Raw genomic sequence first — 27,004 nt, forward strand, 5'->3', positions numbered from 1 at the left:
TCCCCAAAAAATCATACAGTGGTGATTTGGAACAAATGAGCAGTGAACCATGAAACAGAAGGCCAAAGGGTTGGATTGGCAGAAACAGAGCTCAGTGCCCCAACGCATTCTGAAGTGAACAAGAGAAAGTGTCCTTAATTGGGCCCAGGATTTAGGGTCAACAGCTATCTAAGAATGACTTGCCCCCATCAACATTTGCATCTTGTCTATTTAAAAAATGTATTGCATGAAATAGTTACAGGTAGAATTGGACAGGTTCGAGGCATGAGAAACACCACCAACAATTAACATGTGGACGTTTGTATCTTTCTCTGGAATGGAGAATACGACATGACAACTTTTCCCTCACTGCATAGAAGCATCATTTACTACAGACTGAGGTAGGCACACCACACTAGAAGTTTTTGTTGCTTGGTTGCATAAAACATCATAAATCCTTGGATATGTCCTTCCATCTTCTCCTAGATGATACAAAGTGTAATGCATCCGTTCCTCTTGCGAAAGCCACAATTGCTTCTGGCTCCAGAGAGGCCGGCCATGCGATTTTGCCACTTGACTCTGAGGGGAGTCTCCATTGACCGGCATCTTCGCTAACCAATGTGCATGCACCCCGTCTAAGTGCAGCAGAGTCTTGCCCATTTCTACATATTGCTAATGCTGTTAATTGTGCTCTTTTTTGAATGGCGAATGACCAGCTGTGGAGGAAAAGTCATTGCGCAAAGTCCCCCCTCCGTAGCCTCCTTCCCATTGGTTCTGGCAGTGCTTCGGTTCTGCTGAATTTGGAGGGCCTCTGCGCATACATAGAGCTGCCCGGGCAGAGTCAAGATCATGAAGCCGGCCTCTTGGAATATTTCTGATTAGATCCCCAAATGACTTGAAATCTCTCCCTGAGATGAAGTAGAACCCTTGCCAGTCAGATTTCGTGCTCTTGCTCTCTTCCCGTGTTTTATTGCTCCCTGTACAAATGAGCTGCTGCTTTTAGAGAATGTTCTCTGAATCACAAAACAAAATACAAAGAAGTCTGGGTTCCCTTTGCTTTGGAGACAATGTGGGTCTGATTGTTTTCTTCTCAGTGGTTACTTGTCATTTCTCCTAATTTTCATTTTAAAATAGCACAAAACAGCTCACTTGTTAGAAACGATGGACGGTTGATGCTGTGTTAACACATTGTTCTAAAACACTTGTGAGTATCTCCGTCACTTGATACCCAACACTACATTTATCCAATTTATAAAGTAAAAAAAAGGTTTGGTTCATTAACAAAATATATATTTTTCTTAAAATATAGGTTGAAATAAGTTCTTTCATAATACAAAACAATTTACAGTTTACTGTGGCAGAATCTCATTCAAAGAATCCAGACCTGATGATTACTACTACAGCAAGATTTCAAAAACAACCATCAGGTGCAGATTGACTTTTCCTGTCTTCACCAACTCCTGCTTCCTTTGGCACCCACCTATTCTAAGAAAAGGTCTCTGGGATTGAAAAGGCCAAGGATAGAAATTCACCAAAGACAAGTACTTAATGGCCGTTGCACTCCATGCTAAGGGAAGAAATAAATATATGCCTGCTGACTTCCTCTCATAACAACCTATTGCTTGAAAAGAATTAATGCTAGATGATCTCACAATATTGGCATTGGTCCTATCATTCCCCCCCTCCCTGTCACACCCCCACATAAAGCCTGGCGATTGGTAAGAAAATAAAACTGCCCTGTTTTCAGTGTCCATGTCCAAGATGGTAATGCTATGCACAGTGACAGTTTTAATAAAATAATACTATATTACTAAACTTACAACTCAGTAGCACCATTACAAAAGCTCCTGCATAAAGTAACAGCTGTCTTCGTGAACTGGTCTCCCAGCTGAAGGCTGGCATTTAGTCCAACGCTAGTAATAATAAAAATAAGCTCTCTCTACTTGAAATTTCTGCAGTTAACACCTACGGAAGCAAAATTAAATTTGAAGAGTGCAGAGTAATTTGAATGTCGGAAAGCAGAACTTTGAAGGAGCTTCCCCCGAGAGGACCTGCAAAGAAATTGATTACGTGGTGGGTTTGATCTGGTGTGAGTCTGTCCTTATCTTCGGCTGGGAAACCGCCCTCCTGGGCCGCAGCGTGCTTTGAGTCATGAGAGGAGGAGGAGGACTTAGTTTATGTGCTGATGGCGCCACGATGAGCCCCGTTTTCTGGGCATGGGCAGCAGGGGTCTTCCACAGTCCACCCGGCTAGTTACTAGGAGGACAACTGCCTTCAGGTATCATTGAGCAGGCTGAGTACGGAGCGGATTTTGCAGGCAAACCATCGCCTGAGGGGACAAAAGTATTGGTAATGGAATTGTTCAAACTCGGGGGTCTGGCGAATATCACGGAAAAAGGCAACGTCAAGGTCAGACTCTGTAAGGATGATCAGGAGAAGGAGCAAAACCAAGAGGAGTCCGACTGTCACAAGGAGCAGACGGAGGACACTTAAAACAAACTTATTCACCTGTTCTGCTTGGGCTCCTCCACTGCTGCACAAGGCCCGGAGGTCCCTTCCCAGCTCCGCTGCCTCCCCCGCCAGAGCGCCGGCTTCTGACTCCTCTTCCTCTATGCTGCAAGGGGTGCCATTAACCGGCCGGGACAGCAGCATCAGTTCCAGACTATCTTCGGCCACCGGAGTGGGCAGCACACTGTCCGATGGACTGTAGATCTCATCTGAGATGATCGCCACACGCTCGTTGCTCTCCGCCCTGCCACTCCGCGAGTGGAGCAAGAAGGTGTCGCTGTGGGAGGTCGACCTGACTGGGGTGGAGTGAGCGCTGTCCCGCAAAGACTCGAGGCCTGAAGGGACAGAGAAAGACGGGGCTCATTGCAGAGCCACAAAAATGGCTTCCACCATTCAAAGGCCAACAGCCCCTCCCCATAAAGTTGGCAGGGCAGGGCAGCGTTCTTCTTTGCTCTCTTTAAATCAGCCAAAGTGCCATTTCCAGATAACTCCTTTTGCCACCGAAAGCCAAGTCTGGAACAGCAGCCAAGCCCTATCCAACAAAATGCAATTCAGTGGTGAGAATAGAAGGCCTGGCCAAGAAAAACTAAATGGGTGCGTATAAAAGAGGTCCTCCCTGGCTCAACAGCAATACCTGGGGGTCCAATGGACCACCCTGGAAGTAGGAGCCAGCACTGTGCAGCAGCGGCTGAAAAAGCCAATGCAAACCTGGCCTGCATCAATTTGGATGGTCTCAAGATCACATAAGGTGATAGGGCCACTTTATTCTGCACCACGTCCTGTTCTGGTTGCCATGATACAAAAAAGATGCTGAGACCCTGAAGAGAATAAAGGATTTGGAGGCTAAACCGTATGATGGATGGTTGCGGGAACTTGGTATATCTCATCTAACAAAGGGAAAACTCAGGTGAGAGGAGAGCAATTTTCTGGAGACCCTATACCAGGTGTCCCCAATCCGTGGGCCATGGCATATTCACAACCGGACCACGTGAGTGGCCAGCTGGTGCATGCACAAGCAACGGGAGACACACCTGCCCTCATCTAAATCATGTCGAAGAGTCCTGGGCCTCAGACAGAACCTTCAGGTACCCCACTGCTTACTTCCCTCCATGTAGATGCAGCTCCGTTAAGGCCCGCACGCTGAGTGCAGTTGATCAGCCAATTACTAATCCATCTGGTAGTGATGATGCCTAGCCAACATTTTTCTATCTTATGAAGCAGTAGGCTGTGGTCTACTTTGCCAAATGCCTTACTGAATCCAAGGAAATTATGTCCACTGCATTTCGCTGGTCACTTTATCAAAGAATATAAAAAGGGTTGTCTGGAATGATTTGTTTTTGACAAAGCCATGTTGGCTTCTAGTAATAGCTCTGCTTGTTTCTAAGTGTTTGCAGATCCATTGCTTATCTTTTCTTAGACCACAGGAGAGCTGATTTCAACAAACCTAAAGAGAGCTTGGAAAGGATTTCATGGGGGGAAATCTTAAAGGGGGAAACACTCAGGAAGCTTGGAAAACTCTGAAAACTGAGATTATAAAAGCCCAGTTCACCACAATACCACTAAAAAGGAAAATAAGAGATCCAAGAAGAAGAAACCATCGTGGTTACATGAAGAACTGTCCGGATAAACTGAAAGACAAAAAGGACAAGTGTGAAAATGGAAAGAGGGATGCATAACTAAGGCAGAATACCTGCATATAGCCTAAATAGTCAAATATGAAGCCAGGAGAGGTAGGGCTCAGAATGAATGAAAGGCTTGCCGCAAATGTAAAAAATAATAAAATTTTCTTTTAACATGTAGGAAACAAGAAAAAAGTAAACAATTGGTCCAGTAACGGGAGGAGATGGCAAGGAGGTAACAGGCATCAGGGAGAAAGTGGAGCTGCTGCATTCTCTGCATCTGTCTTTATACAAAAGGACAAAATAGTCCAACCTAATGAAAATCTTACTGTAAAAGACAGAAAAGTCAAAATAGGCAAGAAAATGATAAGACCACAACACCTATCGACTCTAGATAAGTACAAATCGCCAGGACCAGATGGATTCCATCCCAGGGTTCTGAAGGAGCTGGCAGTCTTGGAAGCACTGAACCGTATCTTTCAAAGATCCTGGAGCATCAGGAAAGTACTAGAGGACTGGATAGAGCTTATATGGTTTCTACCTTCAAAAAGGAAAAAAAATGGATCCAGGAAACTATAGATATATCAGTTTGATATCAATACCTAGGAAAATCCTAGAAAAGAGAAGCATTGGATCTGCAAATACTTAGAAACAAGCAGAGCTATTACTAGAAGCCAACATGGCTTTGTCCCATTGGATTTTGTTCTACTGCTTGTGCCTGCATTTTATTGAATTCCAATCCAGGCTCCCCCACAACTTCAATCCCCTTTATTTTTTCATCTCCATTAGTAAGAATTAAGTCCACTTTTTGGATGACAAAGTTATCAGCTAGGCCTGTCAGGAACCTATTTCTTCTCTTCCAGTTGATGTCCGGATAGTTAAAGTCCCCTTTTACTTTACTTTACTTTACTTTTATTTAGACGTTTATACCGCCCCCTCTCCCCAAAGGGACTCGGGGCAGTGTACAGTCAGATAAAACACATCAATAGATAGAAAATACAAACATAAAAGTGGAGGCAATAAGAAACTGTACAAAAAGCAAAGCAGTTAAAAACAATATTTAAATAACCCTAAAAATACCCAATTAAAATATCTGCCAGGAGGTAGGAGGAGCGGTGTTACGTGGGAGTACCTAGTACTCCCCATAATAGCCCGCGCGGCTGCGTTCTGGACTAGCTGCAGTCTTCGAGCGCGTCCCAGGGGAAGCCCCATGTAGAGGGCATTGCAGTAGTCCAGCCGAGACGTCACCAGTGCATGAGTGACTGTGCGTAGGGCATCCCGGTCCAGTAGGGGGCGCAATTGGCGCACCAGGCGAACCTGGTGGAACGCCCCCCTTGCCACGGCTGCCACATGGTCATCCATTGACAGCCGGGCATCTAGGAGGACGCCCAAATTGCGCGCCCGTTCCACAGGGGGCAATTGCTCGCCCCCTATGGTCAGTGATGGAATCAACTGACTGAATCGGGGTGCCGGTAGCCACAGCCACTCAGTCTTGGAGGGGTTGAGCTTGAGTCTGTTGTCCCCCATCCAGACCCCGACGGCTTCCAAACACCGGGTCATCACCTCGACAGCCTCGTTGGGGTGGTCTGGGGTGGAAATGTACAGCTGCGTATCATCAGCGTACAGATGATACTCCACCCCAAAACCACGGATGATCTCCCCCAGCGGCTTCACATATGCGTTGAACAGAAGGGGCGAGAGGACCGACCCCTGAGGCACCCCACAAGTGAGTGGCCTTAGGGTCGACCTCTGCCCCCCTGCCAACACACATTGCGTCCGGTCGGAGAGGTAGGAGCCGAACCACCGCAGAACGGTGCCTCCAACTCCCATCCCCCCCAGCCGGCGCAATAGGATACCATGGTCGATGGTATCAAAAGCCGCCGAGAGATCTAATAGGACCAGGATAGAGGAACAACCCCTATCTCTGGCCCTCCAGAGATCATTGACCAACGCGACCAAGGCCGTCTCCGTGCTGTGTCCGGGCCGGAAGCCGGACTGGCGTGGGTCTAGATATTCGGATTCCTCAAGGTGTCGTGGAAACTGCTGTGCCACCACATTCTCTACAACCTTCGCTAAAAAGAGAAGGTTGGAGACTGGACGATAATTAGCTAGCTCCGTCGGGTCAAGGGAAGGCCTTTTGAGTAAGGGCCTCACCACCACCTCTTTCAAGGCGGCAGGTAAGGACCCCTCACTCAAAGAGGCGTTCACCAAGCCCAGTAGCCAGCCTCGTGTCACTTCCCAGGATGCCAGTACCAAACAGGAGGGACACGGGTCCATTAAACATGTGGTCGGTCGCAGCCGTCCACGCAACCTATTCAAATCCTCGGGGGCAAAAGAATCAAACTCCTCCCAGAATGGTCTCACAAGACTCACTGTTGGCGGCTCCTCTGGTCCACTGAAGGGGGCCCATCTGCTCCGGATCTGAGCGATTTTGTCCTGCAGATATTCCCCAAACTCCTCTGCTCTGCCCTGTAAAGGGGCTTCCCGCGTCCTCTGTGATAAGAGAGAGCGGGTCACCCGAAACAGGGCGGCAGGGCAGTTATCGGCGGACGCAATAAGAGTGGCACAATGTCTGCGTTTGGCCACTCTTAATGCCACAAGGTAAGTCTGTGAATAGGCTCTTACCTGTGTTTGGTCAGATTCGGAGCGTGAGGACCTCCACCTGCCCTCTAGGCGTCTCCTATGGCACTTCATCACCCTCAGGTCCTCGGTAAACCAAGGAGCCCAGGTGGGTCGTCGCCGCAGGAGAGGCCGCAAAGGCGCAACTCGGTCCAGGGCCCCAGCGGCCGCCCTATTCCAGGCGGCCACTAGGTTCTCGGAGCGAGAGCGGGTCAGGGCTACAGGGAATGGCCCAAGCTCCGTCTGGAACCTATCCGGTTCCATCAGGCGCCTGGGGCGGTACCAACTTGGACAGTTTGGTTCCGCCTCCTCGCGGTGGGGGGTAGCGCCAGGGAAGTCCAGCCGGAGACATGAGTGATCTGACCATGACAGGGGAGTGATGGTTACATCCCCTCTTCCCAGATCACTCGTCCACTGTTCAGATACGAAAACAAGGTCCAGAGTGTGGCCACCTTCGTGTGTGGGGCCCTGAATTAATTGGGTCAGGTCCATGGCTGTCATCTGCCCCCAAGAACATCGGCCCCCTCCCAATTGGGAACCCCATTCCTTAAGAACTCCAGATTACTATCTACAAACTCTCTCTATGAACTCCCACCCACCTAGGATCATCTAGGCTGCTACCACCCTTTGGACCATCTCTCCACCACCCAGACCACCACTTGGACATTTGATCACTCTTCCCCCCCTTTTTTTTTTGACTGACCACTCATCATCTACAACACCTTTGACCCCATTACTACAGTGGTGTGTTTCCTGCATATATCAGTTAACTGATAAGCAAAACGTTTTGTCTGTTTCTTCTGCTTGGTTGGGTGGCCTATACCATACACCTATGGCCATGTCACTCTTTTTACATTAACCCATATGCAGTCAAGGAGGTTTTCATCCTTGGTTTCAATGTGTTTCTGTAGAGATGCAGTAATTTTTTACCTATAATGCAACTCCACCTCCTTTTTTTCTTAGCTCTGTTTCTTTTGAACATTTTATATCCTTCCATCAGAACATTCCAGTCGAGTTTCATCCCACCAAGTTTTGGTAATGGCAACCATAGTATACCTGCCTCATGTGCTAATGCTTCAAGCTTTCCCTGTTTGTTCCCCAAACATTGAACATTAGTGTATAGGCATCTGAGACCTTTACAGTTGTGATCCTGGGTTTGTTTCCTACATCTTGTGTTTCATATCTGAGTTTTCCTTCCTTCCCATCACTCCCTACCTCCTTGTGTGATTGATGGTCTTCTGGCTGATGCTTGGGATCAGGCCCTAAAGACCCACGGATTTAGTTAAGAGCCCTTTGGATAAACTGAGCCAGAGTTTCCCAAATGTATGGTTTTCAGTTCCTGTGCAGCCCCATCCCCTGCCAGGCCATTTGTCTCCACATGGAAGAGAAGAAAGGGAGAACAGATTGTGGGCTTGGTTATTTTTAAGGCTCTCAGTCGCATCTTTGATTTCGCTCCTGGGAGACGAGATACCTCCCTAGATGGATTGTTGGTCTACAAATTGCTGATTCCGTTCCTCTGAGAATCAATGTAAGCTTTTGGGGAGGGGGGTTGAGGTCCGAGCTACTTTACTTGCTGTCCCTGGAAAATGTTCTCCAGCTGTCTGCATGTTTTCTTCCCAGGAAAGATATGAAATTGGTTGCTCAGCTCCAGCAAGACTAGGCTGAGCTGTTGCAGGCAGCAGGGACATTGTTCTCGGTTGTTGTTGTTTCCCTCTCTTAAGTCACATGTTGCTATCGTCTGTCTCTAAAGGTTTAGAAACAGGTTCATTTCTTCTGGTAAATGGCAAAATATTCAGCAAATGCATGAAAAGAGACTCTGCTGCCCCAATTTGGGAAAATGCTGAGCCTTCTTATAAAGCTACTGAAACAACAATCCGTGAATTGCTTTGCATGTACTGTCTCTCTTTGGCCTACACTTCCCTCTTCCAACTAGCAAAGAAGGATGAAGTTCACGCAGAGCCTTTGGTCATTGCCATTTTCTACTGGGAAACTGAAGCCTGAACTCCTGAGCGGTTTTTTCAATACCTAGTTCCAAAACATTAAAATCTATAACAAAGACACCTGAGCAATCTAACAAAAGGAACTCCAATGAACCAAATGCAGCGTCCAACACAAACGATGGAAAAGTTACTTGATGGCCAATCCTCACACTTTCAATCTTTCCATGTCTGCAAAGCAAAGCAAAGCTGAAGAAAGATTGTAAATACAGTCATAGTTTCAATGGTTAGCAACTGTCTCTTAAGCGATTACTGACTTAAATGTGGTTGCTAAATGAGGACTGTCACCAGCAGGGGCAGCCAACTCACCTTCCATGATGGAGATGTGGACAGCCCTCCGCCTGGTCCTGGGAACACTGCTGAACCGGGGTCCGTGGGGTATGGAGGGGCAGCTACGGCTGGGAACCAGTCCAGCCCTGCGAAAGAAAGGAAAGGCAGAGGCAGCATCCTCTTCCCATCACAAAAGGTCCGGCTACTGCCACCACCCTTGTCTTCGCCCTTCCTGCTCATGGTGGCCCTTTGACCCTTTCGCTCCTCCAGAGCTGCCTTACCTGTGTATTTCCGGAGGCTCCCTCTTAATTTTGGCACTGGACTCCATTACTTCTTTGGCAACTCGGCCGCTGAAAGAAATTGGAGAGCAGAGCAGGTGACAAGCGTGGCAAATGCCCAGCCCAAGATTCTGCTGGCACCCTGGAAGTTGGGAGCATGGCAGTGCTTCTCCATCCTGCAGCATCACTCAAGGCTATTGCCTAATCCCTGGTAATAACCAGATTGGCTACCTGGAAAGGTTTTGACTGGGTGCCTAGCTTGGTCAGAGTACCTGGGCATCCTTCCTGTTCTGGAAGAGCCAAGTGGCGGTGGCCCTGTGGTGTTGGGAAGGGGGACCCCAGAAATGCCAGGACTGAACGGGTCCAGCTCAACTCAGAAGAGACTTTGCTTTTGTACTCTCGCCTCCCTTAATCGGTTCTCAGGCTTCACACAATCAGGTGTGTGTCAAAACAGATCCAGGGCTTACAGTCATCATTTACCTGTATCGGAATCGGCTCCCTTTGAAAAATAAGTTGCTGCTGGAGACGGTGCGAACTTGACTGGACTTCTCCAACCTGAAGCAAGAAGCAGAGGTGGGAACAGGGATCGAATAACAGCACTCCACCCACAGTTGCTTGGCTTTGGGAAGGGCTGCGATGGGAGGAGCGTTTTGGAAGCTTATCATTTCCATGTGTCGAAAATGAAACAAAGGCTCCGAGATCTGGTAGAAGAGACGCCCCTGGGGGAGACCAGCTTGTGTGCTGCTAATGGCCACCAAGCACCAAGTTTTCCTCCTGTTCTGCAGCAGCTGGCACCTGTACATCGGCGCAGCTCAGGAGCGCAAGGGAAAGTGTGGCCAGCTTTGAGGCTTTCACAATGCCCATTCTGGACCTATGGCTGCCTTGCCCTGAAAGGGATGTGCCTGCTCTTCAGATCTGCCGTGGGGAGCCTTTCCCAGCCACAGCTGAATGCCATCCGACCTGGCCAGGTTTCACGGCCCTTCTCCCTGCCTTCATTGCTGGTCCAAATGGCTTCATGCAAAAGAGCAGCCAGCCTGACTCCTGCAAGGCCCCCACTCTAAAGTGTATGTGGGGGGGGGGGGGTCCACCTGCAATGGGGAGCCCAATGGAGGCCTTTCCAAAGATGGCCCTTTGCTGGCCATATGGGGAGGGGTTGCTTGCACTGACCCAGCCAAGAAAGGTCCTGCTTGGGAATTGGCACTTTGCCCAGACACATTTCTCTTACCAGGGTCATCACTGCTCATTTTAGTATTAATCTGCTTTCTGTTAATTTTATGTTAGCCATTTTTGTCTCCTTGCTTGTTTAGAAAGATGGGAGGTAGAGCCCTCAACAGGGGAAGAGAGGAAAGGGGGGTGATTGACCTCTTTCCCTTTGGCAGTTCTCTCTTTTTTGAGGATTTTGGTTTGAAAGGCAGGGAATGAGGTGACTTTCAGCTGCTCAAGAGAGGAAGACTGAGAGGCGGGGAAAGGGAGACAAATGGAGGAGCTGGCTGTTTCTTATAAGCTTAAAGACAGTTTAAAATGTCAGCTCAAGATGTCTAACTTTTAGGCTTTGGGGCCTCCGTTTGAACTTCCATGTGTAGTTTCTGAGAGCAGCTTAGCAAGATTGGAAGAGAACTCAGCTTTCTTAATATTAAAATTGAATTTTGGTGATGGAACATGGAAGTGCAAGTGGCATCCTAAAAGAGCCCAGGTAGAGCCCAAGTTTTCCTCCCCTTGAGAGTGTGGAACAGCCCTTCAAGGTGGGCCAGGTCAAAACACAGACTCTACGAGGAGGCTCCACTATCGAGACAGAATCTCTAGAGCTCGGATGGCTTTCCCCTCCCTTCCCTTTTACGCCAACAAAGGTTAAAGTGGAACCAGAATTTGTTTCTCTTTCCAGGCTGAACTCCTATCGCCATGATGTTGAACCTATGGCACACTTTCCACAGGGGCACACGGAGCCCTCTCTGCGGGCATGCGAGCCGTTGCCTCACTTAGCTCCACCGTGTGTGCATGCGCGCCTCCCGCCAGCCAGCTGATTTTGGGGTCTCTGCCGTGGTTGTGCCCTGTTTTTGGTCCCAGGAGGCTTCAGGCAGGCCTGCTAGGCCCAAAATGGGGTGCACAGGGGAGGGGGTGTTGCATGCATGTGCAGGGTGCAGGACACAGAGGGGGGAGCACGGGAGGTGTCACAGAGTGCAGGACATGCAAGGGGATGTCGCACACGCATTGTATTATGGGTATGGGCACACGCACTGTCACGCACACAACTTCAGCATACAAGGACAAAAAGATGAGCCATCCCTGTCCAATCGCGTTCCTCCTCTGGCCTCCTCTGACCCACGGCCGAGTAATCCTTCAAAAACCATCACTGCCCGCTGTCAGAACTGCCATCCTGAGCTTCGGCCTCACTTTGCTAGATGACAGCTTACAATAGACTTTGGAGGGAGCCCAAGACATCAGCTCATCATCCCAAAGCCAGAGGGGAATGCAAGGGCTCACCATCTAGCTAGCCTACCCATGCAGGGAGTGATACCAAGAAAACTCCTTTGAACGTGACTGGACCACAGGGAGATAATGGGAAAGGGAAAATTAACTGGGCAGCCTTTTCATCAACCCTTTAGCTCTGATTTACTGTAATTCATTGGACTTCTCATAATTTTTTTCCTTTTGCAACAAATGGAGCCATTTCTTTGTTTCTACTTGGGTGTCCATCTCCTCACCAGGCAGAGCAGAGAATGCCAAGGGTCAGCACCTTGGTTAGTGGGGCCAGTCACAAGTTCCCAGATCCTTTCAGCTACTTTGAGGGGAATCCATTTCACAGCTGAATTTAGGTAGCACTGATCAGACTATCTCAACTGAGATTTATATGACTTAACAGAATCAGAGACTATCCAACTTGGGGATCTACAGTAATATCTGGAAAAGCTGCACATTAAATGCAATGTTAACATGTTATTTCGGCAAGCATGCAAGACTACTCAGGATTTGGTTGGTCCACATGTATAATCTGTGCAAATTGATTTAGAAAAATGAAAAGCTGTACTTTGGTATGTGGCATTGGCTCTTAAAACTAAACAGAAATGCCCATCTATCACCTCTCCCAGGACATGCATCAATCCCAAGCCATTATTGTGGTCACTTTTCATCCCCTGCCTAGATCTGTCTAAACAATGCAGTGCCTGCTTTCCTCTTAGCCTAAGGAAAAGGGAAGCTCTCCGAACAGAAGATTTCCAAAGAGGTCCCGGCAGCAGACACAGCCAGAGGAAACTCCTGTGATACAAAAGACCGGATGACTTGGGAGATGGACACAAGACGCTTATGGACAGCAGAGGCTCTTCATGAGGAATTCTTTCTCACAGATGCTTTGATTTCTCAGGCTTCTGAGCCTCGTCTGGGAGATGGGAAGAATTCCCAGGCAGAAGCCCAACCAGATTAGGGCTGCAGCAAAGAAATCAATCCTGAACCAGGTTTCTGCAGGAAACGTCACCGCCACTGTGGGCTGAGCAGGCGGGCTCTGCATTGGCAATAGGTGCTTCCCAAGGATAGAAAGCAATCCTGGAAAATGCGTCTTCTACTCACTTATAAAAGGCTTGATTTTCAATCCCACATTTCCAGAGATGCTTGCAGGCTTCAGGAGTCGGAGCAAAATAAGTCAGAACAATTTTCTTTTCCTGTCAAAATCCCAGAAAAATCCTTACGGTTAATTTACAGGTGGTCTTGATATTGTTTGAAAGAAAGCATGCAAAATATAATGAAACTAATGAAAACATGGATGGTTTAGATCCAGCTCAGTCATAGGCCAGAACAGGAAACCAACTCTACGCCCCCAGGTGGGTCTAAAACAGCTTTTGTTAAGGTGAGCTCTCGGGACAGAATTTTGCCACTCTGGTTCTAAGGTGGTTGTTCCTCCTCCAGTGAATTAGGGAGGAGCCTGAGCCATTTCCAAATGTTATCTGGGCATTAACAATTGCTTTAGGCCCTTTTGCCTAGGGCTTAGGGTTAGGGTATCCTGTGTAGCATCCTTCATCTTCACCTTCCCTATTCTCTGCCATCAAAGTCCCACCCTGTTTTTTGATGTGCTGTGATGCCTATTAAAGAGGGCAGGTGGCCACCATCTTGGCTCTTTGACAAAGCAGATGCCTTTGCTCTACTGGACCCCAAGAGCTCCCAACCAGAGTCTGGAAAAGCAGGCATCGTCTGAGTAACTGGGCAGCCTGTCCTTATCTCCCCACCCAGCACTGCTCTCAACTATTCCTTATTCCTCCGCCCCCCTCCCCACTTTGGGGAAACGAAGTGGGAGGTGCAGAAAGTTTGGGGGGGGGGGGTGATCTCAGGATGTGGTGGAGAAGAGGATAAGCTATTCCCTCCACCTGGCAATAAGTGCAGCCCCAAGATCAAAGGTTTTCCAGTGTCCATTCCAGCCTCAGCCTCCCCCCCCACCCCACATGTAGCTGGGGGGACAGAACCCCCTCCACGTAAGGGGCCAACAATTGGGAAGGGCCTGGTATTTGTTCAGAGGGAGGCCTGGAAGTCTGAGTGCTTTTCCTCCAGCCAGAGAGGATGCTCAGCATTCAACACCCCCAAGGGGGGGATGATCCATCCACACCGGCTCCACCCACCCCTTTTGACCAGCTGTGGTCATGGATCAAGTCGGGTCTGTCTGAGCTGGATTCTTCTGGGACTCAATGGAGCCTAGAACCAAGGAATCTCTGCTAGTCCATTTGGAAACATCGCATTTTCTCGGCCTGGCGGTTGCTTTAATAAAGTAATGCAGAGTTTAACCTGAATCCAGGCAAGTTCTTGAGATCTCTTGGGTGAACTGCAGGCAGAGATCCCACCAGATTTGTCTCATTACGCAGATCTCTTTGGAAGGCACTCACCTCTTTCTGACTTACGTATAAATAGAACGTCTTGCCTTCAAATTTCATTTTGGCTACTTCGTTCCTGCAAGCGAAAGAGAAGCACTTCCATGAAAGGGGCAACTGTCTCGAACCCTAACCTCGTGTCGCATGACAAGGGCAGGCCCACACGCCACGTGGAAGAGGCTCTGGCAAAATGCAGAGATTTTAAATCAAGCTGCATAAAACACAAAGTTAAAGGAAACTTCTTTTGGAGAAGGAGAGCAGAAGACGGATGGCTCAGGGCAGGGCAGGCCTCCGGCTGAAAACAGCGCTGGGGATGAAAGGCATCTCGGCCTGAGGAGGGGCAGCAGCACCGGGCAGCCTGGCAGATTTGAAGGAGCAGGTTGAATGGAGAGAGCCACCCTTGCAAGGCTGATGTGGGCGGGGGAGGAAATACCCGGCCGGCAGTCCAGTGAGGGGCTTTTCAGGAGGCTGTGCCGGGAGCATGGACAATGCAGACAAATGGACAAAAGGGTATATCTGGGGGGGGGCACAAACTGAATATTGAGGGCACAGATTACATGGAACAGCCATGCAGAGTACTGACCAGGAAGGGGGTTTAGGGGATATTGCAGAAAAATCCATGAAGCTCAGGATGGAGCTGCAGTAAAAAGGGCAAACAGGATACGGGGGCATATCAACAACGGGCTACAAGACAAAGCAAGAGAAATGACACTAACTAGGCATCACATGGACCAGTTCACTGCCAGATTGTTCCCAGGGGAAGGGGTGGCCCTTAGCCGGTCCTGCCAAAGGAAGGGCCTACAGCAGCAGCACAAGCCCCACCCCACCCCCCCGGCCCTCTGTCTGTCCTCAGCGGCCCAGACCCAGGAGAGCCCTTCCCCAGCGGCTCAGATCCGTTTCCCTCCTGGATCAGACTTCGGTTGAAAACCTTTAATTCCTCCTTTCAGAAAGTCAGTTCGTTCAAGGTCTGTGGCCAACCTTGGATCTCTCTTGGGGCAATGATGCCCACTGGTGGCAGCAATGGGCAGTCCAGCCGCCCCTTCTTAGCCTGCCAGGCATTTCGGGTCTTGCCGGGCTGCTGTTCAAGCGCAGGGATGCCAGCTTTTTCCCACCGCAGCCTCTGCACAGACTAAAGAGGGCAGTTTTTCCCATCTATTTTTCCTGCACCTGGGAAAATTAGGCCTCCTTTTTTGTGGCCTTTTTCTCTGGCTAAAAAGACATTGCAGCGCGAGGCCACAGATTTCAAACTCTCTACTGCCTGCTAGGCTTGTAGTCGAGGGCTGACTCTTGTCTACACACACAGGGACTTTTTGGGCGTCAGAATCTCTCAATCTGGGTTTGCACCTGCACAAGGAATTCTCCAGAATTTATCCCTTTCCAGAACGGACACTCACTGGGCTTCACAGCCTGCCAGCTCTCTTCCTGGACCCAGAGCAAGGCAGAGGCTGGAGGCCCCACATCAGGAGGGAAGACACAAAATCCCTTCGGTATCACAAGGCACCTTTTTTTCCCTCCTAAAATTGGGAGGACTGGCCGGATGGAAATGACATCCCGAAGGATTCCAGGCTGACCTGGGAGACGGAAACATTTCACATCGGATACCAAGGGAGGTCAGCTTTCTGTCCTGTTATCAATTTAAGGGCCAGCTTTTGATCCCAGAAGCAGAGGCTGCCCTGGGAAATGCTGGTGCCAGTCTGCCATTTCTTTTTCCGGGAAAATGCTCTACGCTGTCTGGGGAGCAGATGAAGGTCAATGGGGATGCATCTTAGTGGGCTCAGTTGCAAAGAAGATCCTCAAAGAAGCAGAAAAGATTAAAGCACATTGCTCTTAAGGAGTCCAAAGCAAAAATGGAATTCTGGAAGGCGTATTTTAAGAGATTTGTATGGCGATTTTAGTGATATACAGAACATGTCACTGTAATGTTAACGCTGTAATGCTAATACAGGTAGTCCTCGACTTACAACAGTTCACTTAGTGACCGTTTAAAGTTACAACAGCCCTGAAAAAAGTGACTTATGATCATTTTTCACACTTATGACAGTTGTAGCATCCCCATGGTCACGTGACTTACATTTGGATGCTTGACAATTGACTCATATTTATGATGGTTTGTAGTGTCCCGGGGTCACGTGATCACCTTTTGTGACTGCCTAACAAGCAAAGTCCATGGGGAAGCCAGGTTCACTTAACAACGGTGTTGTGAATTTAACAACTGCAGTGATTCACTTAACAACTGGCAAGAAAAGTCATAAAATGGGGCAAAACTCACTTAACAAATTTCTCACTTAGCAACATAAGCTTTGGGCTCAATTGTGGTCATAAGTTGAGGACTACCTGTACCAATATTCAAGGAACTTTATGAACAAGAAGCAGGAAATAGTAGACTGTGGGTAAGTGGAAAGGCTGCAGGTGCAGATGACGTAACTAGGGGAAACTTAAAATGTTGGTGTGGTTTTCTTTTGTGCAACTTGTTTAACGTGTAAAGCATTTGTGACTGTCCAATTGTGCTCCTTACAAAGGGAAGCCAGAAAGACTGAATGCAGAAACTATAGGGGGGGGGGGTGATTTGTTCAAAGGGGCTGACTGAATTCTGAGAAAAAGGCATCAAGGAGCAAAACCTATAAAGTGCAATGCAGATTTATCACCACCTATTGGCTGTTGAAAGCATTTATGGATGCATGTATAAGGAATAGTTGGGAGGAGATGACAGCAGGTGGCTTGGAAGTGTGAAATGTTTGTGGACGTTTGTTTGCAGGTGAGGCTGTTTTGCTTGTTGAGGACCTGAATTATTCACAGCAGAGATTGAGGATTGTGGATCTGAAAATTAACATATGGAAGTCCAAGGCGGTTTCAGAGAGGAGATTTGGAAAGTTATACATAAATGGCAGAAATGCTTCACTGACGATGAGAAAATACAGACATTTGAAGATATGAAATGCCTATTGTAAAATGGTGGGCAGTGTGTGGTTGCTACAAGGGATGGTCTCAAGAAAAGTGGAAAGGGCTGTGTATATAAGTAAGCCTTTCTATGAGAGGGATAGTTGGCTAAATTAAATGCAGAAAGAACGGAGAGAGCATAGCCAAAACCAGAAGTGTTAAAGGGATACAAAAGTGAATCATCCATACCAAGGAAGAAAAGGGAGATGGGGAATTGGTGGTGCAGAGATAATGGATGATCGTTTTCCTTCCTTCTTAGCTTTTTTATCGACTCTTTTCTATGGTGCAAAAATACGGCTTATTTCTCTGAGCCTGTTGAGAGCCAATTTCTCTGAATGCCAGGCTGCCAGGAACCCCCCAACAGTTTTGGATTTAACTTGGGTTGAGCTGTGAGTTAGGATGGTTACAGTTTCCCAATTGCAACTCTGGTTGAATTTGTCCCTGTGTTGTGACATGAAGGACTTTTGATCAACACGAACCAGCAGTCAGAAAACTCCTTCCTCTCAGACCATTTAGGCAGACTCAACCTTCCTTTCAGACAAACCTGACATCGATAAATCTATGTTAACAAAGAGAGAGATTATCTGTGCTCTGTGTAGGTATCTCTAATACTGCATTCAGTTCTGGTCGCCACGAGGTAGAAAAGATGTGGAGACTCTAGAAAGAGTGCAGAGAAGAGCAACAAAGATGATCAGGGGACTGGAGACTAAAACATATGAAGAACGGTTGCAGGAACTGGGTATGTTTAGCTTAAGAGAAAGAAGGACTAGGGGAGACATGATAGCAGTCTTCCAATATCTCAGAGGTTGCCACAAAGAAGAGGGAGTCAAACTATTCTCCAAAGCACCTGAGGGTAGAACAAGAAGCAATGCGTGGAAACTAATCAAGGAGAGAAGCAACTTAGAACTGAGGAGAAATTTCCTGACAGTGAGAACAATTAATCAGTGGAACAGAAGTTGCCTCCAGAAGTTGTGAATGCCCCAACACGGGAAGTCTTTAAGAAGATGTTGGATAGCTATTTGTCTGAAACGGTATAGGGTTTCCTGCCTAGGCAGGGGGTTGGACTAGAAGACCTCCAAGGTCCCTTCCAACTCTACTATTGTATTGTATTGTAATATAATATAATATAATATAATATATACTGTTGAAAATGTGAAGAGTACAAAAGGACATGTTTACCATGAGAACTTGTAAAAAAGCAAATTAATAATAATAATAATAATAATAATAATAATAATAATAATAATAATAATAATAATAATAATAATAATAATAATAATAATAATGGATGCAAATATAAAATGCAGACAATTAATGGAAACGCAAATTTTCCTCATTGGGACTGATAGTCAATTAGAAAAGACTCGAAAGACTTAGAAAAGATTAACTGCAATAAGGCTATTATGGGCACCAAGATGGGGAAAAGGCAGCATAAAAGGGAGAGCTGGAGAAATGCCGAAATGGCTAAATTGACTTCTTTGGTTAGGGAAGGAGTCATAGCTACTTCTACCAAAGGCTGGAAACCCTTTATGGACTTTTCACTGAAAAGGTATGAAAATGAACTGGTGATTAAGACGGGTTTTATATGGGAAGAAGGGAACTGGGTCCCATAATTTGGGAGGGCATCTAGACACGACCATCTCTCTCCATAACTGCTACAAGGACAATCAAAAATTAATTCTTTAAATCCCTTCCTTCCTTCCTTCCTTCCTTCCTTCCTTCCTTCCTTCCTTCCTTCCTTCCTTCCTTCCTTCCTTTTTGAATCTATAGTGCTCACTTTTTTTCTGTCTTTCTTTCTTATATTTTTATATCTTTTCCACTTTTCTATATTCTTTTTCTTTTTTCTTTTCTGTACTGTTTAATTTTGTGAACTACTAATTCTTAACAAAAAGGCAAGGAAATAATGAAGTCTGCTCCGGAGGGTGAGGCCAAGCCAAGGGGCGGGGTGAGGGGGGGGGGTCGGGCACCAAAGCTCTTGCTTTCCAATATAGGCATGGTGTTTGGGGAGGGCGGGGGGGAGGCTGCCACTGTGGCAGAGGCCGCAGACAGACATGGGGAGGGGGGGCTGGAGGGGGAGCTGATGATGTCGCTTTATTTGGCAAGGCCTCCCTTCCTCCTGTGTAACTATAGGAAGACGCTTTAGGCACAGAACTCACCATTTGATGAAGTGAACTCGCTTGTTTCCCTGCAGGACCACAAATCCAAAGGGGGTGAAGGCCAGAAAAGCAGCATTCCCAGAGACGTCCTGAAAGACACCAGCAGCAGCTGCTCACTGGGCGATGCCAGGGTTGAAGGCAAACTCCGCCCGTGGTGGAGCCTCTTTGGCCAGCAGGACTCTGAGCTGGGTGCCTGTGCTTAACACTGTGGCTCTCGGACCCTGGACGTCGTTTCCCTCCCATTTGGGCGGGCAGCTGCCCAGAGCTTCCGGGAGCCCATCCAGCATTCGTCCGTTTCATGGCCATGACCCAAAGGCGATGCCTCTTGCCTGCCCTGCCTGGAGGCATCGCGGCCCTCTTCTTCAAGCCACCTGGGCTGCTTTATTTCTGGGTAGGGCCGGCCTGTGCATGCAGGTATGCAGCCACATGTCGTCCCAGAAAAAAGGACTGACTGTCAACCCTTCAAGGTAGAACAGACGGGGAGACCAAAGTCACACGTGCAAACGTTACTCTTCTGTAAGGTTACAGCAACAGAATCCCCCAAGCCTTAATATACGCCCCCCCCCCTCCCCTTACCTGTTGAAATGCTTTCTCACATTCCCTTTCTGCCTTGGACCCAAATTCCTTTTCTCTGAGCATCACTTTGGCTGCTGCTCTTCCTTTTGTTTCTCAAGGCTGACCCTATTGCCCAACACGGGGCCCTTTGGTCCCCCACTGGGACCGGAGGAAGTGTCTAAAATAACTTTGCACCTTAAAAGTAAATTTCAACGTGAACTGGAAACCATTTTTAGGCTAGGATCCAACAGGTGGCCTGATACCACAGCCGGTTTTGGTTCAATTGTGCATAGAATCTATATTTTATAAGATACCCAAATTAAAATAAATTATAGTAATGTAGACTGAGCTATATCCCCTCCGCAAGGAGGCTGGGCCCATTTGATTGGCCTGCCCCTATAGTGACTAATGGACCGAAAGAGAGCTGGTGGAAATCCCTGGCAGGTGCCTGGAAGAGGGAAACTGTTGGGCCCTCAATAGGATCCCGCTTGTGCGGTCTCTCCTGGCCCATCAGCCCCGTTTCTCCACATGGTTCATGGAGAAGTTGAAAAGACACCCAGAGCGTCGCTGGAAGAAAGTGCCACTACTTCTCTGTCTTTATGGCATCCACGGAAAGCCGCCCAACAGCCCTGTTTAGGGTCATTCAGACCCTCCATTCCCTGTGGAGATGCCCTGGGATCAGACTTACCCAGTTATCTGGGAATTGTTTGATTCTGTTGGAGCTGAGGAAGCAGACAAGACCCTGCAGAATGCAAATGGCACCAACTGCGTGTTAGATCTGTGCCCCTCTTGGCTGGTTAAGGAGGCATCGTATGGCTGGGTCCAAGCGGTGGTGGACCCATCCTTGTTGGAGAAGGCGATCCCAGCTCCTTTCAGAGAGGCGCTGATGTCCTGCCACTCAAGAAACCATTGCTGGAGCCAACCACTCTGGGCAATTTTTGTCCAATCTCTACCTCCCCCTTTTAAGGAAGGTGATTGAGAAGTTGGTGGCATTGCAGCTACAGAGGATCCTGGAGGAAATGGTTGACCCTTTTCCATCAGGTTTCAGATATGGCCAGATATGGACCAAAGCTGCATTGGTCCACTTATGGATGGTCTCTAGCAGGAGTGGGATGGAGGTGGTGCCCCCCCCACCTTGCTTTTCTTGACCTCTCGGAAGCTCTCAGTGCTATCAACCAACTTTTGGATGAAATTAAGGAGTTGGGTGGCCCAGTTTGTGATGGTTCACCTCCTTCCTCCAAGGCCGATCCCAATCGGTGTTAATAGGAGGCAAGAGGTCCAGCTCACCGCCCCTGCTTTGTATGGGGTGCCACAGGGCTCAGTGCTTTCTCTGCTCCTTTTGAGCCTCTACATAATTAAACCCTTAAAATCAGTTGGCAAAGATAAAGGGGGGGAGGCTCTCGTGGCCCCAGCCAACCCCACAGCTGCCTGCTCCTTCGTAGGGATGGATGGTCTTGCCCAGCAGGCAGCTGTGGGGTTGGCTGGGGCCACGAGAGCCCCCCCCCTTTATCTTTGCCAACTGATTTTACAGGGTTTAATTATTCCTGTCTCCCTAAACTTCTTCAACTTTTAAATTTTCTAAAATTTATTTATTTATTTATTATTATTTATTTATTTTACCGTGCTTCTAGACCGCCCCCTCTCCCGAAAGGGACTCGGGGCGGTGTACAGTCCATGTAAAAAATATATCAAAATACAATAAATAGAATTAAATATGTACAGTTAAATATGGAGGAGGTTAAAAATGGAATTAAAAAGAACTGTACAGAGCCAGTAAATATAATTTTAAACCCCTAAGACATTGTAACTCTAACATTTTAATTTTTATATATTGTTTTATGTTTTGATGCTTTTCCATGTAATTTTCCAGAGTCCCTCTTTATTCATTATTCAGACGGAGAAACCGCTCCTGAAGTGGGCCCTGAAGTGGGCCAAGGAAAGGGTTGGGGGAGGTTCCTTAGGCAGAAAGCCCACCCAGAGGTGGCATTCTGGGGTGGCACCGCCTGCTGCAGGAATGCCTGGCTTTCACCCAGAGTCCCCACACTGGGGAGGGTCTGAAAATAAAATGGAGAACATTTTGTTTGACTGGGTTGAGTTGGGCGGGAGACCACTCAGAGATCTCGGGCAATAAGAAGTTTTTAAAAGGCAGCAGCAAATCCGTTCCCCTCTCCTGCCAAATAAAGAGACGGCTCCAGGTCCCTCTCAGGCTGAGCCACATCAACCCTTGAAGAGCATCCGGAAGCTGCAGCTGGCAGAGAGCGTGGCAGTCTGGGCAGCCTTTGGGGCCCCTTAGAAGGGCCCATCTTCCGTGCTGTTCCGTGAGCTGCACTGGCTGCCAGTTGGCTTCCAGGTGCACATCAAGTGTCGATCCTTACCTAAAGGCCCTGGAGGGGATGGGCCCAGTTCCCTGAGGAGCCATCTCATCCCAATGGACAGGCCCACTGGCAGAGGCGGCACACTACGGGGCCCCCAGTCATGGAATTCTGGCTGGTGGGGCCCACAAGATCCTTTCCTGCCGTGGCTCCTGCCCTTTGGAGCTTTTGCCCCCCACCCCCCACCCCTCCGGGGCAGATCTGCTCCCACCTCCTGACCTTCCATAAAGGCTCGGAAAGCTGGCTCTCCCAGTTGGGCTGGGGCCCCCATGGGGGGAGTATCACGCTGGAGGTGGTTGGTGGACTAATGGTAGATCCCACCACCCTCCCGAACCTTTTACCAGAGTTTATAATGTCATTGTGTGCACAGTTTTATTGCTTTTGACCTTGTAAGCTCACTTTGTGCAAGGTAGACTTAATAAAAAGTAAATAAATACACTTCATCGTTGATTTGAAGCACAAACCACAAGGCAGCAGACTGAAAACGTGCCCTTGGTAACTGCTGAGGTCTCTGCCACAGTTTGTTCCCTGCTAGCTGCTGGATGGAAGGCAAAGTAGGGGGAGATGGAGAAAGAGGGAGAGAGAGAGAGAGAGAGAGAGAGCTGCCCAGCATCTTCGCAGTTGGATCCTGCCCAAGTCTGAGTTTCAAGTAATCAGTGCTCACCAGCCTTAAATTATGGTTGTGTTGCTTAAATTATATGTTTAAATAAGTGGTTTGAAAATTGGAGCGAATGGAGACAATGCCAAAGACGACAACAATTAAGGCCCAGAATGAGGCCTGACTGTAGTAGAAGGGTCTGCCCCTCATCCCTGCCCTCCACTTTGGGAAGGAAGGCTTTGCCCCCTCCCCCCCCCCAAAAAATCCCTTTCTCATCACTGAGCTCTTAACCTCCTATTTCATTCCTAAATTTTATTCCATGCAAGGGAACTGCCACTTGCCATGCAAAGCCCAGCAGGCAGGAATCGCACTGGGAGAGCCGGCCTCTACGTGGACCACTCTGGGCAGGCGACATGGGGAGCTGTCTGAGCCGGGAGATGCCGTGTGGCATGCAAGGAAGCCTCACATCCCCAAGAGGCAGGTTGTCCTTCTTGACATTGACTTAAATATTAAAGACACAGCAAGAGTCGATCCAGCTGATCTGACAAATCTCTTTCTGCTGCAGATTCTTCTTAAACTGCTTTTGCTGCAGAATTTCCTTTCAAGTTTTTGATTCGCTGTTAGCATTTAAATGCAGCCGTGTCCATTTCGCACAAAGGAGGAGGTGGCAGTGTTGCTTTCAGACCCCAGCAGATTGCTGCCAATCAGCACTTTAAATCTGGCTCAACTGGGGAGCCCTACAAAACCTGTGGGGCAGCAGGAAAGGGCGAAGGTGTGCTGGGGGGGGCACACAGTGGCAGTGTGGAGAGGAGGACTTGGGAGGCGGGTTGGGAGCTGCCTGTCTTCCACGGCTATTTAATAACCCTTTCAGGGGGGATTGGGCCTCTCCCAGGAGGAGGATTTCGTGGCCTGTGCCATGGCTGGCAAGGGCAGCCAGTGCCCCATTAATTGCTGCCAGTGTGGGGCGTGAATGCCCAGGCCCTCGGTGCAGAAGAAGGAAGGCGGCTGCAGTCAGGGAGAGGATGGGGGCCCCAAGGTGTACCTTGCAGGGATGTGGGTCCACTCCATACGTCTCCAAGGTCTGCGCTTTCCTGAGAAAGTTCAGCTCTGCCGTCGCGGGGTTCTGCCCACTGGAAGAGAAGAGGGGGGAAGGGCAGTCATCTCATGGCATCAGACGCTCACAGCCCCGCCTGAGGAGGGCAGCAGGGCAGCCACCGCAGCCTGGTTGCCTTCGAATGCCACAGCTGCACAAGGATGTGCCTGAAGTGAGGCACCGGCAGACGGAGACTCTGCCATCCAGGGCCCAGGGAAGCAGCCCAGTGGCACTTCAGCAACTCTGTGGGGGCAGAAGGAGGCAGCTTGTTTTATGCCGATGCCAACTTTCTGCACCTAATTTGATATTATTGATGGCTTTCATTTTCCATTATTAATTGGTCCTGCTTTCCTAGCACAGGCAGAGAGCTGTCACGATGAAAGGCGACCTTAAATATTCTGACAAAATACTGAGGAGGAGCCAACGTCGCGACAATACGGACGTGCGGTCTCGATGCTCCGAGACCGCAGCCAATACTTTTGCCGCTGGGTGATCCAATCGGACCTAAACTGTCCCGCAGAGATGGTGAACAGGAAGAATACGTCTTGCTGATCTCAGGGACATCAGAAAGTCCCTGATCGATCCAAGAGAAGTTCTTCAAGCCGGCGACAAAAAATCCAGCCATTAGGTCATAAGTCAGGGCAGCTCCAAAACGGAAGGATATGGAAAGAGAAAGTGTTTCCAGCTGGTGAGGAATTTTTATCTCTTTTAAAAAGAGACTGCCTATAAAAAACTTAAAATTAATTTAAATTGGAGAACAGAAGAAATAAGCAGCAGAATTAAGTTTAAGAATTAAGCTCAGCTTCCCGCCACACACATGCAAGCCAGGGAGCTGCTCCTCCTGTTTCCGGTTCTCCCACATGCCAAACACCAGCTAGCCGGTGCGCTTGTCCGCACTGGAACCCGGAAGAGCAATGGGTGACGGCTGGCGTCCCAGAGAGATGGCTCTGTGTGCCGCTTCCGGCACATGTGCCATAGGGTCGCCATCATGGTTGTAAGGTCACCCAAATCCCCCCCCCCCAGCAGTGCTGAGCTGGACTGCTGGATCGCAGAGACCGCCACTCCCGACTCAGCACAGGACTTGCTGCAGGAGACTTCAGGAATCGCTTTTGCACAATCTAGGAGACCAATGAAGACGCCGAGCAGCTACCAAGAGAGTCACCTGAGCTCAATTTTATGGATCTCAGCAATTTTCCTCTCCAATTTCTCAGAGTGTTTGGGGAAAAACTGGAACTTGGAACTGTATCCCTCTGGGTGTTTTCCAGGATCATAGTCACCAATTTCGGCTGCAGGAAAGAACAGAAATCACCTGTAATTATTGACTTTGGCAAATGTCAGCAAAAGGGATCCTTGGTGGGGAACAACCCATTTGGGGCTGTTGTTTTAGAAATATCCCCTTCATCAAATACATTCACCGGGAAGCTGATTGACGGCAATGCTGGATATTTATTTGCAGGATCCCTTTCAGCCCCCAAGGGATAGTCAGAAAAAGGCAAACAGGCCCTCTTCTACTCCTCCAACTATTTTCTCTGGGAAGAAAATGAGGGGAGTGATGGAAAAAATGGCTTGAGGTGCAAGTAAGAAGCCGGCTGCAGAGCTCCTTCCCCCCAACTGAGGGGCAAAAGGGCTGAAAGCAGCCCAGCTTAGCTGTGCTGCTGGGGGACAGCTTGCAAGGAAGGCTTGGTGCCCCCCCACCCCATCCACCCTCCCAACAGTCTCCGCTGAAGCCCTCCCTACCTTGGAGGATGTAGGCGGCCAGCAGAGCAGCGTCCGAGGTCTTGCACAGGAGACGCCCGTGATACAGATCTCGTTTGATCTGCAAGAAGACGAGATACCTGTCAGGGGAACCAGAGCGAGAGGGATGAGTGCCTCCCTTCCTTTCTGCAACTTCCGCAGAAGCCACTCGGGGCCTCCCTAAATCCTCTCTGGGCCTCTTCCGGTGGCCGGTCCTGGCCAAGCTTCTCCCTCCCAGATGGATGCGAAGAGGGCTCTGTTCCACAATGCTTGGGCAAGGAAGGCCGTTTGTGAACCCCCTGATCCCTGCCAATCCGGAGGAGAGCTTTTCCAGCCAGCCCTTTCACATGGACAGCTAAACGCTGCTCTTCGTAACCGCTGGGCTGGGATAGTTGGGCTGAAGACCACCCAAGTCATGATCCAAAGGGGGATAAGAAGCGGGGGGTGGGGTGGGGACCCTGGAATGGGCACATTATCTAGGGATGCCACCAAGGAATGGACTACGTACAGCTAGATGACAGCTGTAAAAATGGAAGCTCCACTACTTCTGCTTTTGACGCCATCTCAGCAGCCCTGGAGAAGGCAGCCCAGCCTGAAACCTCCACAATATCTAGTGGAAAGGGCAGCTTGACCCCCCAACCTGCTCCAAAGTGCTAATGGATCTCCTTTCTCCTTGTAGACAAGCCAACCCCTCTGGTTTCCAGCAGGAGGCTCAGAAGCAGACCCTGACCCTCCCTGGAAGGGGCTGCTAGGAAGGCAGGCCTGCTTTGAGTAACACCCAGTTCCTTTTCCTTGTTGCCATCTCTTCCTCCTTCCTCTCATTCTCCATGGAGGTTTCAGAGCAGCAGGCAAAGCCAAGGGCCTCCAGTGCTCTCAGGCTGCCCCCCCCCCAGCAGCTTTCCTTACGGCCAGCCCAAAGTGGGACAAGCCCCCACCCATCTTACCTGGTGATCTCCTCTTTCAGGGCAGCTGGGTCGGTGGGGTAGAACTTCACTCGGAAGCACATGGTGAACGGGGGCTGAGCTGCAGGAGAGAAAAAGATCTCAAATGGGCTGGGGGTCTACAGGAACCCATCAACCCCAGGGGAGCCTTCCCCCTCCTGGGGCATCTCTGGTCTGGTTTAGCAAAAGTCAGCTTCATCCAGAACAAAAAGAGGATTTGTGTCTTGGAAAGGGAAACATGAAAACTGCTCATCAAAAACTGGAGAATATCACGTGACAAGAGGAAGGAACAGACACGGGTCTTATTTGTAGCTCAGCTACAAATCCAGCTAGGATCCATTTGGAAAAGTCAGCACTTCTCTCAGTGGATCCCATCAAGTCAAGAACAATGAGAGAAACCAGATCCCTCTAGTTAAGCACAAGACCACTAACACACCACATTCACAGAGGTTCAGAGGGCACCATGGAGGCTTAGATTCCAGATGTGTGAGTGGGACATCC

At 48.9% G+C, this 27,004-nt stretch overlaps 1 protein-coding gene across 4 annotated transcripts in view; it reads right to left on the bottom strand.

Moving 5' to 3' along the window:
• Positions 1-134: 134 nt before the first annotated feature.
• Positions 135-27,004, bottom strand: part of FRMD5 (FERM domain containing 5) — a 91,124-nt gene continuing 64,254 nt past the window's right edge. Inside the window, exons 1-12 of one of the 4 annotated variants that reach the window (XM_081964935.1) lie at positions 26,507-26,579; positions 25,566-25,663; positions 24,991-25,114; positions 23,778-23,865; positions 19,211-19,299; positions 14,701-14,754; positions 14,133-14,196; positions 12,832-12,923; positions 9,751-9,825; positions 9,274-9,342; positions 9,032-9,138; positions 135-2,822 (exon numbers count right to left, since the gene is read on the bottom strand). In XM_081964935.1, coding sequence (XP_081821061.1) covers positions 2,254-2,822; positions 9,032-9,138; positions 9,274-9,342; positions 9,751-9,825; positions 12,832-12,923; positions 14,133-14,196; positions 14,701-14,754; positions 19,211-19,299; positions 23,778-23,865; positions 24,991-25,114; positions 25,566-25,663; positions 26,507-26,568 — 1,491 coding nt within the window. In that variant the 5' untranslated portion in view covers positions 26,569-26,579 and the 3' untranslated portion in view covers positions 135-2,253. Of the gene's footprint in view, positions 2,823-9,031; positions 9,139-9,273; positions 9,343-9,750; positions 9,826-12,831; positions 12,924-14,132; positions 14,197-14,700; positions 14,802-19,210; positions 19,300-23,777; positions 23,866-24,990; positions 25,115-25,565; positions 25,664-26,506; positions 26,623-27,004 lie in introns of those variants that run through there. The other 3 variants (XM_081964938.1, XM_081964936.1, XM_081964937.1) reach the window with 3 other exon arrangements.

This window comes from Natrix helvetica (assembly GCF_964273705.1).
Source record: "Natrix helvetica genome assembly, chromosome: 12".
Classification (NCBI taxonomy): domain Eukaryota; kingdom Metazoa; phylum Chordata; class Lepidosauria; order Squamata; family Natricidae; genus Natrix; species Natrix helvetica.